The 17,129-nt window shown below is 37.6% G+C and overlaps 2 protein-coding genes across 3 annotated transcripts; both read left to right on the top strand.

The window, feature by feature from the left end:
- The first annotated feature begins 4,114 nt into the window (after positions 1-4,114).
- On the top strand, positions 4,115-5,364 carry LOC133729574 (ethylene-responsive transcription factor 4-like). Its single transcript, XM_062157122.1, has one exon. The coding sequence runs from the start codon at positions 4,218-4,220 to the stop codon at positions 5,007-5,009; it is 792 nt and encodes a 263-aa protein (XP_062013106.1). The 5' UTR covers positions 4,115-4,217; the 3' UTR covers positions 5,010-5,364.
- A 4,250-nt stretch (positions 5,365-9,614) lies between these two features.
- On the top strand, positions 9,615-12,722 carry LOC133729575 (protein yippee-like At5g53940). Of its 2 annotated transcripts, XM_062157123.1 has the most exons (5): positions 9,624-9,848; positions 10,866-10,909; positions 11,414-11,522; positions 12,320-12,375; positions 12,464-12,722. In XM_062157123.1, the coding sequence occupies exons 1-5, from the start codon at positions 9,753-9,755 to the stop codon at positions 12,537-12,539; spliced, it is 381 nt and encodes a 126-aa protein (XP_062013107.1). In that variant the 5' UTR covers positions 9,624-9,752; the 3' UTR covers positions 12,540-12,722. The 2 variants fall into 2 exon arrangements, with proteins under 2 accessions (XP_062013108.1, XP_062013107.1); XM_062157124.1 differs by lacking the exon at positions 12,320-12,375 and having other exon boundaries at positions 9,615-9,848.
- Positions 12,723-17,129: the final 4,407 nt, after the last annotated feature.

Genomic DNA, 17,129 nt, shown 5'->3' on the forward strand with positions numbered 1-17,129 from the left:
GATGATTAAACCAGCGTGCCATACAACTTCAACATCGATCGTAATCCGAGTTAAATCAAATATGCAACATATATGCGTATTAATATGTACGTAGGCAGTATATTAGTATCTATCACATCTATATTGCCTCCAAAAACAAAAACCAAATAGTAGCCCTAACCCTCGCTCTAGGAAGCACCACATGTCATAAATAATGCACTGAACAAAAGAAGTTAATAAATAGATTGATGCCGATGGCGCTTGACTTTGACTGCTTCTTTGCCCTAACTCCGATCGACCTCATCCACCGAAATAATTAACGCGCTTAATAATTACCAGTGGCTGTGCTGCTATTGTGGCTACACACCGATCGACTTATCATCAAGAGTAGTAGTATCAGACTAGGTATTGCTGTCAGCCAATTAGAGGAGACACGTATTATACCATGTGTTCCATGATTCATGCATATAAATCCATAGCAGATTAGATTCGCATAATAGTCTACGCAACATTACAAGCTTATCTCATCTTCTGGAAATTAACCACCGTACCTTGGCTCTTGGCAGGTGGCGCGTAACAAGCCTGCTGCGTTTTATTAATTTATTCTTATTTAGTCTCTCCCTCTCATGGGACGTGTCAGGAGATATATGGGAGATCGTATCTTGTTTCTGATAGCGCTGCTTCGCATGAATAAACAAGTATCCACTAATACCCGCTTAATTAAAACATGTAGGGTTTATTAGTTTCTGTCATATATTAATAATGCGGAAGCCATTGATTAGGGTTTGGCTTCACGTTGTAGTCTAATATAGGTTGGTTAGGGTTTAAAGTTTAGCTCTTGTGTGAACTTTTTGAATGATGTTTGGGAGTATTACGTAATCAAATCTTGAAGTTGATATTTGAATCAATATTATGAATAGTTAGTTACCGTATCAAACATAACGTTTGAGATTAGAGTTTCACAGCGTGTTATTTTAACTTTTAAGTAAAACAAAGATAATAGTCACTTATAAATTCAATAATCGAAAATAATTATTAAAAGAGAATCTTATCTTTTTATAAAGAGAATGAACCGACAATCTTTTTAAATAATTAGTCTGCCGTTACTTTCAGAATGTGCATACGAATAACAAAATACGCTCTTAATTTCGCTGATTTGGTGGATTGTATTTCTTTGGCCGAAGATCTATGATTTATTTGGCGGCAATGAGCAGCTGTACAAATTATGCTTCTTCATAATTCAGTAGTGGTTGGTGCAGTTCCGGTTGTTGTTCTAGAAAACATAAAAAGCAAATAATTTATGTCCTTATGTGATTGTGTTTTTTTCTAGATATGGACGATAAGGTGGCTGCATCTCATTCTTCCCTAAACAATAATTTTTCAAACTAGGCTACGTACTATATGTACCAATATCGTTCTAAATCATATGATAAAAGCAAAGCACAGCACTAGTGATAATCATACAATTATTAACTCCAACATTGAATATTTGGGTTGCCAGACAACTGGACGCCATGTCCTAATTATTTGTAGTTGGTCATTCTAGTTAGAATTCACAACTGAAAATTCTAGTTTAATGATAACTGAACATGTTCCACATGTGATGCAAATCTTACTAACTTTTTTTTTCTTTTAATTATTTTTATTAGATGAACAACAAATAATAAAAAAATTAGTATCTTGTGAGTTGGATTCACAACCTCACACTTATAAAAAAAAAAATTATGTCACTAAATTAAATAATATGGGCAACATTTTTTGTTTTGTTTTAATTTCTATCCATTTTCAGGTTACGTTAGTTACCCAAATTGGTTTAAAAATTAATACAGTTGCTTTTTAGGTCCACAGAAAAACTTTGGCTTAATCTTAGCTCATAGAGCCAACAATATCTTCACCATCGTTGATGTTTGAAGATAAAACATTGTTGTAATGCACTTCCAAAAGAAATGACAAATTAACTGGTCCAACAATGACACCTGTATATTTTGGTATTGAGCAACCCCAACACAGGCCATCATGAATTTTATTTTTAAGAATTATCAACAGCTATAAAGAGAAATTCAACTCTAACCGATTAACTAAAATAAAATAAAAATTCACTTTGCAGTGAGTGTGTATTGGTATTCAGCTATAGGCAATGCCTCGCTAGCCAAAATTAATCTCTACTCGTTCTCTCTTTGTTAATGTGCCAATTTATTTCCTCAATACGTTGGTAGAAAATTAAATTATTAATTCCTTAGCCAAATTTCACACTTATAGTTCAAAATTTACTTGAAAATGACTATCATTGTTAGAGGTGATAAAGTCATTAAAATAATAGATTTCTTATTTTATTTTTAAAGAATTTTAACATAATATCTTATCGAATAGTATGAATAAAAACTTCCAAAACACAAAATTTGAATATTATAACGACAAGCTATCATGTCTGTTATTTATGGAAAGTCTACATATAACTACTATTGCCACTCGTCCTCCTAACATATCTCTAACTTTATTTCCCAATAAATGTGCAATCTAAACAAAATCTACATGATTTACTTGGTCAGAAAGCAACTAAATGTGACAAGTAGTTGTATGCATGGTTACCTCAAACTAACGCATGACTACAATTTAAAAGGAGTAATAATCTGATACAGTAGCATATGGTGTTTATGATTGGTACATGTCACGTACCTTATATAATATCGGGGTCTACATGCACCAAATAACTTTTTGATGGAGAGCTGTTTGATGCGTTACTTGTATCACATTCTGATTGAGCTATTAAAGGCCGCATATATATATTATTCATCCAATAGTCTTCTCTTACATTCTATAACGTGATACAACAATTAATTCATTTTGTAAGGTAAATACAATAAATAAGTACATAAAAATAAAATTAAGAGATTTAGGTGGTCGGTCTACTAAATTGATATGATATTTTAATAAGAAAGAGTAACGTAAGATATAATTACTTAATAAGAAAAAGTAACGTAATTGGTTGAGTCGGGTAATAATGAGATGTCATGTAAGCAGGGAAATAAAATTAGATATTACAAATTTCTCATCTTGTACATTTGAAATACCACAACTAACCCCAAACCCACCCTTTGCTAGAAGCTTGGTAGTTGGTAATATTATTCATGTGGCACTTGGTAGATCCGTTATACATTTTGGTTAGTAATTGATTGAATTGATTCAGTTGTTTGACTGCTTGACCCAAATTTTTTTTAGACTAAAACTATTATTTCAAGTGTTTAACGTATTGTGTCATATTTGACTTGAATTGCCAGACTGACGCATAATCTTTTATAATAAAACGAGTTAATGTAAAAATAAAAGTGAATAATAATATTGAAGAAACCTTTACTTGCTTTCCATGTATATAAGAAAATAAAAACCGAAAAAAGGAGTAAAAACGCCATTACGGGTTTGCTAAATTTATCTATGACCAGTGCCGAACTCGTGGGTTAAAAAACAGTAAATCAGGAAGGCCGTGTCTTTTTTTTCCGGATTAAACTGTAAAAATATTAACAGCAGTTTCACAGCGCGTGCAAATCACGAAACGTAAAAACGGCAGCCGTACATGGGACCTGTCGGAGATTAACCATACTGCTGTCAGAAACTCCACCCACGTAAACCATTACACCGCGTAAGAAACCACACGTGTCGCTGATCCATTGGCGCGTGGGGGGAATAACGAAATTCCCGTTTTGTCCAAAGCGAGCGGTTCAATAGGGGGATTAAAAAAAACGTGGGCAAAAAAAAAAAAAAAAAACCAAGTCACGCGGCGAGATAGTAGACGAACCAAAAATGGAGAGTGGACACCACGCGCGAGGGAGGTAGCGTGGGGAGGCGGCAAAAGAGCACCGCACGCAATCAAGAGAGGGCGTTTTGCAGCCGTTAGATGTGGTAATGATGGAGGTGAGAGACAGACAACCCACATGCCACGTAATTCGGGAACTAACATTACTAAATTGCCCCACTCACTTAGCCGCCCCTAACCTCCTTCTCTCTCTCTCTCTCTCTCTCTCTCTCTCAGTCAAATTCCTCGTTGACTGTGCCCTCCCCTAATTCCTCTAAATTTTTTTAATTTTCTCTCTCCTCCTCTCATTTTGTTCTATATAACCACGCCCCATCCTCCCCCCAGTCCTCCATTACGCTCAAACCATCACACCTTTCTCTTTTTCTCTGAACAACACAAACAGAGTCTTCTTGCTACTTTTCGCAAACCATCAAAACGCAGCCGTTTCATGGCACCGAGAACCGAGAAAACCGCCACCACGGCCAAACCTAACGGCAACGTGAAGGAGGTGCATTTTAGGGGAGTGAGGAAGAGGCCGTGGGGGAGGTACGCGGCGGAGATTCGGGACCCGGGGAAGAAGAGCCGGGTCTGGCTCGGGACCTTCGACACGGCGGTGGAGGCGGCCAGAGCATACGATACGGCGGCGCGGGAGTTCCGCGGCGCCAAGGCCAAGACGAACTTCCCGCTGCCGTCGGAGAATGTGAATCTCAGCCTCTTCAAGAAAAATGTTGGGAGTAATAATATAAATAACAATAACAATAACAACGGAGGCGGAAATAGCAACAGCCACAGCCCTAGCCAGAGCAGCACGGTGGAGTCGTCCAGCCGGGAGCCGGCTATGATGGTGGAGTCCTCCTCGCCGTTGGATCTGAACCTCGCTCACGGCGTCAGTAGCGGCCACGCCGGATTCGGAGCTCCGATGAGGTTTCCCTTCCAGCACCACCAGATTCCGGCGATCGGAGCCGTCATCGGCGTTCCGACTTCGGCCGCGAATCACGTGCTCTACTTCGACTCGGTGTTCCGGGCTGGGATGGTGAAGAATCACCAGCAGTACCAGCAACAGCTGAGATTCGACCGGAATCTCATCCACCGTGATTTTCTCTCCGGCGGTGGCTTCACCGGTGGGTCGCAGAGTGACTCGGATTCGTCCACCGTCGTTGATCTGAACCACCACGATCTACCTCGCGGAGGAGGATTCGACCTCGACCTCAACCTGCCGCCTCCGGCGGAACTCGCCTGATTTTGGTTTTAGGATAAAAGCAGCGGCGGTCGCCTGAGGAAGATAATATTAGGAAACCTTTTTTTTTTTTTTTTTTTGCTTTCCTGTTTTTTATTTTCCAATTCCGAAAATAGAAAAACAAAAATACGTTGAGAGCTGCCCTAACTAAAAGAAACAAAGCTCCCATGTGAATACGTAGCGTGAAGTTTCTGAACCTTTTTTTTTTTGCAGCAGATTTAATGTTTGCTGTTCTAAATTTAAATACCTCTTTTTTCGTTATCGAGTTTTCGTTTCAGTTGTAATCTCTCATTTCGGAAATAATTTTTTCCGTTCACGGAAGTAGACTGATAATCTAATCTCTCAGCATTCACTTTTATTTTTATCTTGAAGCTTTTTCCCATGTCTTGTAATCTCGGCAAATCTTGGTCGGAATCGGAAAATTAAATTCCGGTGGAGAATATGGTCACAAATCACACAGCCCATACGTGGATTTTTATGTATGTACGGACAGTGACCAAACTCGTCGGCGGCGAGTCAAAAACGAGTCCCGAGTTTGTAATTTTGTATGTTGTTTTATTTGGTTAGAAAGTAAGTGAAAGCATGTGTGGGGACATTTAGGCGCGTAGGCGGAGAAAGAGCGGTTTTGTAGGTTTAAGACCGAAAGTGTTTTAATTTCTTGTTGACTGGGCAGCTCCTCGAGATTCGAGCTGGGATTTGCACGTGATATACGGCCGTCCGATATTTACTTATTTTCTTCTTTGTAATTAAAAGAAAATAGAAAAACCCGTCTCTTTGCTTAGCAACGCGAAAAAGGTGGGAACCAGACAGTGGCGGGACCCACGTGGAGGCGGGCGCTAGGTGAAGCGCGGCTGCCGCTTTTGGTTGGCCCACTGCTACAAGAATATTTTTGTTGTCTTTCCGATCTATAAAATTTCCAAATAATTATTATTATTTTTTGATTGAGGTGAGATAGCACACACAAATTCAATCAGTATTTGAATCGAGCTACACTCGTATATTCCAGCAAAAACCAAACTTTTTCTTCGTCACAAGAGCACAAATTTGAATTCTTCTTAAACTTGCTGGTCATAAAATAATGAGAGTTAAGACTCAAGCGCCGGATATTAGATTGCTCGACCGATCTTATCATAACGAATGATTCTAGATAATTATTTTTATATATTGTTTATCTTATAGATGTGATTTATTTTTAAATAAGAAATGAAACTTTTTATATATTTATGTTGATGGGTATCTGATTATAATAATGACGAAATATAATGGAGTAAAGCAAGTTTAGGTGGGGGAGTAGGATAGGGGTGTGGCGTGGCATGGCATGGCATGGACTTGGAGGAATGTGCAGAGCTTTTTCTTCAAGCGTGTTCAACAGTTCAACTCAAATGAATTAAATATTTGATAAGGTGCATGCATGGCTGCATGCCAATGATATAGTAATTCGCGTGAATTCAAACTTGGTAATTATTACTTATTTACTTCCGGTGGAATAAGGAACAAGATTTGCACAACAATTATTATTTCTTTAATAGTAATGAAAAATAATATCGGCGCAGTGAAGCCGTAAGAAAGGGTGACGTGTCGGGAAGAGACAGACAGTTACGCCGGCTGGTCGGCTATGTTTCTTGTTAATTGCTGTTGGTGCGTGGGACCCATCTCCGGTGTGCGTCTGATAGCGCCACGTTTCGTGTAGACAAAACAATACTAAAAAAAAAAAAAAAAAAGAGCGGAGAGAGGATAAATAAAATAAATGAAAAAGCTAAACCGTCATATTGTATTTAAATAATAATAAATAAATAAATAAAAATGGGTCTGTGGGCGGCTGCTGTCTTCTTTTGTGTATAGTGGACTTTGGTGCCTCCTGAGGTGACACCTCCCTCTCTCTCTCTCTCATTTCGGCGTAATTTAGCAGCCGCGGATTTTCTAGATGGTTTTTTTAGGATAAGGAGGGTACGACGTCGTTTGGTGTTTGTTAAAGCAGACGGTGACGGTGGAAAGGTTGGCGTCACACGTGAGCCTTCTTACTGCACATGCGAGTTGTCTTGGTGCGCACGAGATAGAATCAACACGACACGTACCCCACGGTGGTGTTACGTGTCCTTTTGGGAATTGGGACACTAAATTTGGAGGGTTACCCCTTTTCCCAAAAGAAGGAAAATGTAGTAGGCCTCGTGCCTTCTTCTATTGTCATTTCAAGCCCTGTGACATGAAGTCATTGTCCTTTCCATTTTCCTTTTAGGCCTTTGAGCTTGAGCTTTCGGGTTCACTACTTTTATCACACACATTGCCCTACTCTCTTCTATAGAGAAACAGTGCTCCAACTACGGAGATGGATCATGAACTTTGCTTGCTAATTATGCTTCTTACGAGAGTGAAATGAGGACCCATCTCTGAGTGCTTGAATTGTTACATCTCGCGAATTTTATGGTTTCGTATGTCGGAAACTTACGTAGAATGTTGATTTACTTAAAAATGAAAGAGCAAATGATATAAATAAATCGTTAAAAATAATATATTTCTTTAATTTTTGTATATTGTAAATTTAGAAATGAAAAATATTTCACTTTACATATTTTATTGTGTATAAATCATAAATAAAATTCGCATGAGAATAATATAAGAGGCTTTATATCTATAGTTTTGTCTCGATTTTTAAAATTCTCGCTAATAGTGAATTGTGACAACATTAATTTCGTATATTTTACAACGTTCCATTAGATTAATATATAGAATCAAATCTCTATATTCTTTGCGGCATCCAAATTGCTTTATCTCATTCCGGATAACACATCTTTTATATCCTTTGATGATGAGATCTGCTAGATAATACGGCCAATTCGATCCTGTGATCAAAAATGAGATCAAGTCAGGTGGAGGAGACATGATTTGACCTGAACTAATAGATACAATCACTACTTGGCCAATAGTGTTAGGTTGGTGCGTTAGCTAGAAAGCATCAAACACGATCAGCAATGGTGAAGTCAGCGCATTGGGGCGACTGTGTATATATGTGTTGTTGCTGATGAGCAACATATAATACTAGCTAGCTAGCCTCCACCATTTAGGTTTATCACCAACTCGATCGAACTTTGTTGATTAATCAGCTTCATACGTAAAACGGTAAAAGATATGACTACTACTACGAAGAAAGATGCCCATGAAACTTGGTCGTCCACAATCCACTACATAGAGGAGTACTGGTTAGGTCATCCATATCTAGTGGTATTTGAATCCCAAGTAACCAAAAATGGGATAGAAAAGGTATAGGAGATAAAAGTATTGGCACATCGATGCAAGAAAGCGAAGAACATTTGTAGTAACATCAATGTTCTAAAAGCCGTTAAGCATTAGGTGAGTGGTGAGGAGAGATCTAGTGTCTAATTGCTTAAGGAGGTGTTTAGGAGGAATTTTAATGATTATATAACATATAAAAAAACGTATAATTAAAGAAGAAAAAATTAGTTATCAATAATTGATTGAAAATATAGACGGTTAGATTAGTTAAGGCGGCTGATCACTTTCTAGCGCTTAGGCGGTCGCTTAAAGGGATTTTCAAAACGCTGAGTAACACACCACCATTTGTAGACAGTAGTATTTTCCTACTCAGTAACCAAGCTCGGGCTATCGTTGCATTGCTTTCGAAGTTTTCAAGTGTTATCGTTCGTTTTTCGATTATGTCGAATTATAGATTGTTCCAACTCTATATAAAAAAAAGGGTAATTATCACAAATGGTACCTGAACTTATCATCTATCTTATCGATGGTACCTGAACTTCAATTTTGATCACAACCAGTACCTGAACTTTTCGATTTTATTTCAAATGGTACCTATCACTAACTTCCGTTAATGTTCCGTTAAAAACTTACATGTGCCAAACATGTGACTCATTTTTCAAGGATAAATTTGTAAAATTACCCCTTTTTTTTTTTGTAATATCACTTATTTTCACTTATATTGTGGCAATATGGCTATAAAAAATGAGACTATCAGAAAGAAAAACTTTCAACTTCAATTAAAAATATATATGAATGATAGGAAAAAAAAAATTACGAAAGTTTTGATAAGCTTTTGGTTTTAAATATTTTATAGTTTGTAAAAAAAAAAAGTTTTATAATTTTATTTGAAATGTTTTGTCTATATCTATAAAACAATTAATTTTTTTTTGTTGAGATCTTGTTTTTAAATTTTATTTTCATATGAGGGTAGAGATACATTTTTAATTGAACTTATATTTTTATTAACATATTAATTGATCAAAATATCTAGTAAACAAAATTATTTTAATGGGTATTTTAGTCAAACTACTCTTGAATATAGGTCATGTGTTTTGCACATGTTAGTTTTTAACGGAACATTAACGGAAGTTAGTGATAGGTACCACTTGAAATGAAGTTGAAAAGTTCAGGTACTGGTTGTGATTAAAATTGAAGTTCAGGTACCATCGATAAGATAGAGGATAAGTTCAGGTACCATTTGTGATAATAACCCTAAAAAAAAATTGCGACTAAAATTACAAACGACACGTCGCATAAGTGCACGAGTAATGTAACGACTAACGATCACACCCCCACGTGTGTTCCGAAACCGGGATTTGCCGGTGGGCGGTTGAAGCTGGAATGGTCTAGTATCGCAGTCTGGGATTGCTGCAAGAGCAAAACAGAGAGAGAGAGAGAGAGAGAGAGTTCACAATTGGGGATGACAGTGATTTCTGTGAGGGAGAAGAGCAGAGTGTTGTTGGGTTAATTAAAATGGGGAGGATTTTCCTGGTTGAATTGGAAGGCAGAACTTACAGATGCCAATTCTGTGACAGCCCTCTTGCTCTGGCCGACGATGTCCTCTCTCGGGTACTCTCCTTCTTTATAAAGTTTCAATCTTTATTGGTTTTTGCTTACAGAAGCTTGAATTGTATGAGTTTGATTGGAAATACATGCATGGTTGTTCGATTATATGAAGGAAAGATTGAAACTTTGGTTCTTTTTTTTGTGTGTGGGAATTGAGGGTTTGGTTCAGAAATGGTTTTTGAGAAATTGGATGTTTTTTATTGAATGAAAAAATTGAGCATAAGTGAAGCAATTTAGGGTGAAACCCTTTTTTTTGCTTTGCTTGTTGTTATGGTGAGGGATAGTGTGGAGGGTTTTTGGGTATGGATATGTTTTATAGGGCATTGTTGTCCTGAGTTGGGGATTTGGATTGAGGCTTTATTGGGTTGATAGCATTGTTGATATTAGAGAATAGGGGTATCTCTTGCGGAAGACGGTGGTAGGCTATGGAAACTAGATACAAGTAGAGGGACTACATTGGATGTGCAAGTATAGGACAAATCGAATGGCTCTTGTATAACATGCATGGCAGCAACCAAGAATAAATAAGGCTTGGGGGGTGAATAGGTCGGTTGGTCTATTGGGAGGACAAAACAACTTAATGTCATGGATACAATTGGACTATTACGGGGAAACCTAACTCTACTATTGCATAGATATACAATGCTCAATCTTAAAAGCTGCCCATACATAGATTTGACAATAGTATATGATGCCATTTCCCCCTGATGAGTTCAGAGGGAAATTTTGTTGATGTAAAGAGTACTTATGTTGTTGAATTTGTGTCCATTAAGCAGTAAAGGAATCTTTCTGAACTTTGTCACTCAAATGTTTAAAGTTTGCAAATCATCTTAGCTTTAGTTTAGTGTAATCCTCTATCATGCTGCTAACTTTTAATATTTTGACTTGGAAGTGACGTCTATATGCACTCTCATATTTTTTACCCTTTCATCTTTGTTACTTCATTTACGCATCCAGAGAGTATGTCTAAATCACTCTAGTGTTCAATGATTTGACTTTAAATGGTTGCAATGTGTTTAGTCTTTCAACTGCCGTCGAGGGAGGGCATATCTGTTCAGCAATGTGTAAGTTCTTTGCTATTAATATATCTTCTAATGCCATTTTCTGGCTTACACATGGCAGTTGTTAATATTTGGTTTTTGTTTTTTGGCCATAAACGCTCCATTGCCAGACTTATTAAGTTCTGTCTTTGCTTGTTTCATAGGATCAGTACACACAGTAAAACAACTCTTAAATAGCCATATTTGATAGTCAATGTAGTGAAAAGAGTATTGCTAGTTCCTCGTCTAACCGTAAAAATACTTCATTCTCAAAAATGATCCTCTGCCACTCTCTTTCGAAATGGATTTCTGTTTTGCATTTAGGTGTAACCTGTATTGTAATTACGTCTTAGTCCTGATGATCTCAATACTATGGAAATTTAAGGCAATTGCAGTTCTTCTTCATGTCTAGAACTCAAGGATCTTGTAGTCTTAAAGTATATTCCATGGACCATAGGCTGAATTGTTTTTATACTTTCCTGGTTGGCTTATTCTTCTCATTACTGACCTATACAAAATGTAATCCAGGGTGAATATAACGCTTGGTCCTGAGGAAGAGAGGCTAATGCTTTCTGGTTTGCATACTGTAGAAGATATTTTTTGTGTCTGCTGCGGACAGATTCTTGGCTGGAAATATGTATGCTTTCTTCATCTCTCTGCCTCATTTTTCCTGCTTTAGTTGTTGTGAAGATGGGTTACAGCAGGATAGAGATTATTCCTAGTAAACAAAAACACACAGGCCGACATACAGAAATGGACATGTTTTCATTATTTACAGCCTCCCAGAAAATTTATTTTATATAAATAATAATAATATGGACAGAAGGAGATAAATTTAACAAAAGCAAACAAATGCCTTTATATCATATTTTTTGTGAGGTCACATGATCCATTGAGGAATGTAATGAATACCGGCATTAATTTTGTTATTCTATAATTTACTAGCAACCTTTAGGGATAGCCATCTTCCGTCGAGTCAAACAGAACAAAGGAAGATGTAACAATCACGTAGTTAAATAAAAGACCAATTATCATATGCGGTCCTATAGAATTTTTCTCAGTTTTTTTATGGCAGAGCTTCAAAGCCATCAATGAAACTGTTTTCTACAATTGTCCCAAAGAAAAAAGGTGTCTTTTATAAACTACTATAAAGGAGTTATTTCTTAAAGGATCCTACCAGTTGAACAAGATAATGATTACGACATGTTAGTGTTTAAAAGGAATATTTGTCTCAATCAACTCCAAATGCATGACCATTTACTCACTGTCTATAATATTAGATCTCAGCCACTCTGCTCTGCAGTAGAGAAATTATTGCTTGCAGAAAAGTTTGTTTATTCTTGATTGCTAAATAAAAGACTACACTCAAGGCTACCTTAAGCACAACACAATGAGTTATGACCTAGAACTTCTAAGGTTGTTGAATTGTATTAGGTAATTGCACATGACAAAAACCAAAAGTACAAGGAAGGAAAGTTTGTGCTAGAGAGGTACACACTCTCACTCTGTTAGAGCTTTTACTATTGTATCTATCTACAGTTTCAGATCGAACTGAAATGTGTTCTGTTTGTCAAACAGATGGAGGATAGAGGAGGATGTAGCAGAGGAATTCAATCTGGATACTCGCCCAGGTTCAAGTGATGAAATTCCTTGAGCAACTGCATTCATAAAATTAATAAAAGCAACAGAGCTTATCTGGTGTAAATATCATGTATGCAATTTCATGAGTAGTAAAAGAAGATTGCACATGTCCAATCTATATAAAAATTTCTGCGGTGTATATATATATGTTGGACCAATCTCTCTATCGGAAGTTTATATTATCTAGTTACGTGGAGCTGCCATGTGTTTACTCGGTCGCAGATTCACCAAAATGCTTTATAATATACAATGCAGGGGCCTTAATGCATAGGCTTCTATTGGTCAATTCCATGCTAGAGGGCGTGGTTGTTTGGTCTAGTGTGGCTTTAGGCTTGTATTGTGTATATTGTAAATTTTCCTTCTATTAACGTAAAGTTTCGGTTTGCGGTAAAAGATAAAAAAATTCTGTAATCACTTGCATATCATAGAACAAAGAACCAAAAAACAAAGGTGTCACTCGCTACTCAGTTTTTAGTCTTGGATTATCTAACTATGAAATAGCTGGGCGGGAAAGAGACTTTCGCTCCGGTCCGTCTGGCGACGAGGGAAGGCAGAACCTTTTTTTTTTTTTTTTTTGTGTGAGAAATGGAAGGCAGAACTTATAGATGCATAGGCTGTGATACCACTCTTGCCCTTGCCGACGATGTCATCGATCGGGTACTCTCTTTCTTTATACAGTTTCAATCTCTACTCGTTTCGCTAATGAAAGCTTGAATAATATGAGCATGATCACAGTTACACGCATAGGTATTTGTGGGAATTTTGGATAGAGAAAAAACTAATCTTCTTCTCAAGTAACATGTGTTCAATAGTTCCAAGTTTGCAGATCATCTTGGATTCCTTTCAGTTTGATTACATATCATGTTGCTGATTCTCAATATGTATTTGACTTGGAAGTTATGTTTATGCACTTTATTTTTCACTCTTTCATCCCCTTGCTAGTTGCTATTTCATTCACACATATAGAGAGCATATCTAAAACACCTGAGTGTTCAATAATGTGACCCTGTTCTGTTACAATTTGTTTAGGATTTCTTGTACCGTCAAGGGAAGGCATATTTTTTTAGCAATGTGTAAGTTCTTTGCTAGTATTGGATAATGTAGTCACTTTCTAGTTGGCAATACAGTGGTTGCGAATGCTTATTCTCAAAAGTGACCTTCGAAAATGTAACCCAGGGTGTGGAATGTAACGCTTGGTCCTGAACGATGACCAGCATGTATTGTGGACAGAATTTAGGTTATAAATATGTATGTTTCTTCATCTCTCTGCCTTGGTGTTTTCTGCGTTTAGTCGTAAAAATGGGTAGGAGAATTTGCAACCAGAAAATGTGGGGCTGGAAGGAGATAATATTTTCGTACGTAACCAAACAAATATAAACAACTTCCTTTATTTCATATCTTTTCTGAGGTCAATGATCCTTAATTGATGAATGTAATCAACTTGGATGGTTACTTTTATTTTGTTTTTGCTGCAACCTTTGAACCAGTACTTATGTTTTTTTTTTTTGGAGTCAAATAGAAACAAGGATATAACAATACAAAGCAGTGAGTTAAAATGATGTTGAATTGTATTAGGTAATTGCTCACGACGAATTCCAGAAGTACAAGGAAGGAAAGTTTGTGCTGGAGAGGTAGAGGTACTCTCTCAGTCGCACTCAGTTAGAGCTTTTGCTTTTGTATACCCACTTACGGTTTCAGATTGACCTAAAATGGCCTCCATGTCTCAAACAGAGGGAAGATAGAGGAGGGTGTAGTGGAAGGAGGAATTCAATCTCGACGCTCACCCCGGCTCATCAAGATGTTACTGCATCCATAAAGTTAATAAAAGCGACAATGCTTGTCTGGTTAACTATCGTGTACGCAATTGTCATGGGTGTTAAAACCGTAAAAGAAGATTGCATATTTCCAATTAATCCACCAGACGTGTATTTTTTTTTTTTTTTGAAAAATATCATGTCGATATATTAATATTACTCAGGCCAGAAAGGACCATTACATATCCTCCCTCTACCATCTCTGGGTAGATAAAGAGTTTGTGGTAAAACCACAGCGATACATAGATTAGGTCCGATCATTTGACGGTACCCATGCTCACTTATTCAAGAAAGCCTATAAACTATGTTACAAAGACAAGTAAATAGGCTAGGTAAATAAAACCTAAATGAGACTCAGCCCTAGAAGGCTGACCCATTCCTCATGAGGCCCAAGATAAGGCCCAAAGACCTCATCCCAGTCCACCAGACGTGTATATGTATATATGTATGTTGAACTAATCTCTCTATCGGAAATTTATATTTCATTTATTGGAGCAGCAATTTTACTCGGTCACAATTTCATCAAAATAATTTATTTTAGGCAAAAATTTATTCAGTAATTTAGATTATCACGTGTCTTTAATTTGAGACAACATAACTAGTTTACTGGACCTCTTTAATAGTAATATGTCTGTCTTTTTTTTCTTTTTTTTCGCCGCCCTCCTACATGTACATGTTTGCATGTCGTAATAGTCGGCACAACAAATACGTAAAGTCCCAAATCACACAATAATTATTTTGGACCATTTGAAAAAAGCTAACCTACGTGACCCCCGAAAGCTATCATCTATATAGACTATATTGGGGCCTATTTTTGTTTCTTCTTTTGTAGCCATCTATATGAACTATAGCCTTTTTTCTTTTCTTCCTCTAGGGCATATTATTAGTTGCAGTCGGAACTCGGAACATATTCAAGTAAGGTTGTCCTTGGAATTGATATTAGGGGTTTTTTCTAGGTCTGCTGAGGGCTGCAAGAGGGAGGGAAGGTGATAATTAATTATAGACTCTACCTGAAACACTAGTGTCTGAATCTTTATACCTGATTGGATGTTTGAAAAGATAATGCAAGATTAACGAGACAATTACTAATATATTGTACTATTTTGGTGTTCTGCCGTCCAAACTAATTAGATACTACTCATACTAGGGAGACGTAATAAGTGAGTTAATATAATTAATTGTCACAATGCTCAACTTTTGTCTTTTTTTTTTTTTTTTTTTTTTTTAGAATAAGAAACTTTTATTAAAATAAACCAGATTATATAAAACGTGAAAGACCGGTGGTGGACAAGAATTCCCAACTTTCCTCCCTGAAACCTAAACCAGTTACGGGTCAGTCAAGAATGACCTCCATGAGCCGAAAGGGCCCAACCCCTAACCACCTATATCGCCCAACCTTTCGGGCTACAAAGAATCCCGATAATATCAATACTACCTCATAGACAACCGCCAGAAAAACCAACGCCCTCTTCCACACTCTGTCCCAAAGGTACCAGACCACGTGCAAGGATCGCTCGTCAGCACATTGACCATAAGATAAAACCAACAATAAACCAATTCGTCCCCAGGAAAGACACCTCAATTTGACCTAATCCTAACTCAAATGAGTAGGGACATGCTAAAGACCAGGAAAACCTAACCAAATTCCTAACAAAAAAAACTACCTTAAACAAAAGCACAAACCAGCCGCTGCAATCCTCTTCTCTTTCTCCAGGTGCTCCGCCGGCAAACCACCACCATAAATCAATCCCTTCGAGCTCGCCTCGCCGAAGAACTGCAACCCACGCAACAAACCACACCAAACCCCCTGCCTGTTTTCGGTGGGATCCAAGCCAAAACCACAGACCCAAACCAAAAACCGGTAAGGAATTTACCATACCCTGCTGTCTGTTTGCTTCCACCGGCTTGAGAGCCTGAAACCACCATTGAAAGCTCCACCATCGAAGGCTCCGACTATCGACGCAACGTAGATCAGCATCCAGCACCATACAATCCATGGCATGCCGCCGCCACGATCTGGTTTCTGGCCACCTACTCCATGTTTGCGCCGTCGCCGATCGCCAATCGCCCATCAACCACACCTGCGCTACCGCCTGAGAGGAGAGACGCATCATACAGAGCCCAGACCAATGAAGAAAAAGCAAAACCTGAAGCCTCGAGACTCCACAAACCAGTCCGGCAACACCCGCCATTCGTCGATGAGGCCAGAAGCCATGGTCGACGCGGGGGAGTCGGTTCGCCGGCGCTGAAAAATCCCCTGTGTTTCCCAAACCCTAGTTTCTGTCTCTTGTTTTCGCGGAGCACTCGTCCGTGGGGTGTGGTTTAATAAACAACCTACTTTCTAGTGAATATGCTCAACGTTTGTCTAGAATCTAGTATGTAGCTAACTTTTAAGATTGTTTATCCAAAGGGGGATTTATTTTCAGTCCCCGCATTTGCTCTGATTATAATTTTGCACTCTATATTTCATGTTTAGATATACGATTATAAGAATTTTTTACAGTGAAAGAGTATTTATTAGTGTACTAACGTGCACTTGTACTAACAGAAATGAACCGTTGGATAATATCAAATATATAATATCAACGGTTGAGATCTAGTTCACTTGCACCACCGGTGCATATAAATTTTTTTTTACAATTATATTATATTTATATTTACATTAAAAGAGAAACCTTTTTTACAAGTTCATGATCAGTTTAATTATTTTCTTCGATATAACTTGTTTCCGCTCTAAAATTAGAGATGAATCCAGTAGGCCAACAGATTCTATAGTCAAATTAACAAAT

This window comes from Rosa rugosa, chromosome 2 (genome assembly GCF_958449725.1).
Source record: "Rosa rugosa chromosome 2, drRosRugo1.1, whole genome shotgun sequence".
Lineage (NCBI taxonomy): Eukaryota > Viridiplantae > Streptophyta > Magnoliopsida > Rosales > Rosaceae > Rosa > Rosa rugosa.

Bases quoted from the DNA above. Each gene is read 5' to 3' on its own strand.
- LOC133729574 (XM_062157122.1), top strand. From the start codon at position 4,218: ATGGCACCGAGAACCGAGAAAACCGCCACCACGGCCAAACCTAACGGC.
- LOC133729575 (XM_062157123.1), top strand. From the start codon at position 9,753: ATGGGGAGGATTTTCCTGGTTGAATTGGAAGGCAGAACTTACAGATGC. The intron at 10,910-11,413 runs GTAAGTTCTTTG...AATGTAATCCAG, and splicing joins GCATATCTGTTCAGCAATGT to GGTGAATATAACGCTTGGTC. The intron at 11,523-12,319 runs GTATGCTTTCTT...GAATTGTATTAG, and splicing joins AGATTCTTGGCTGGAAATAT to GTAATTGCACATGACAAAAA.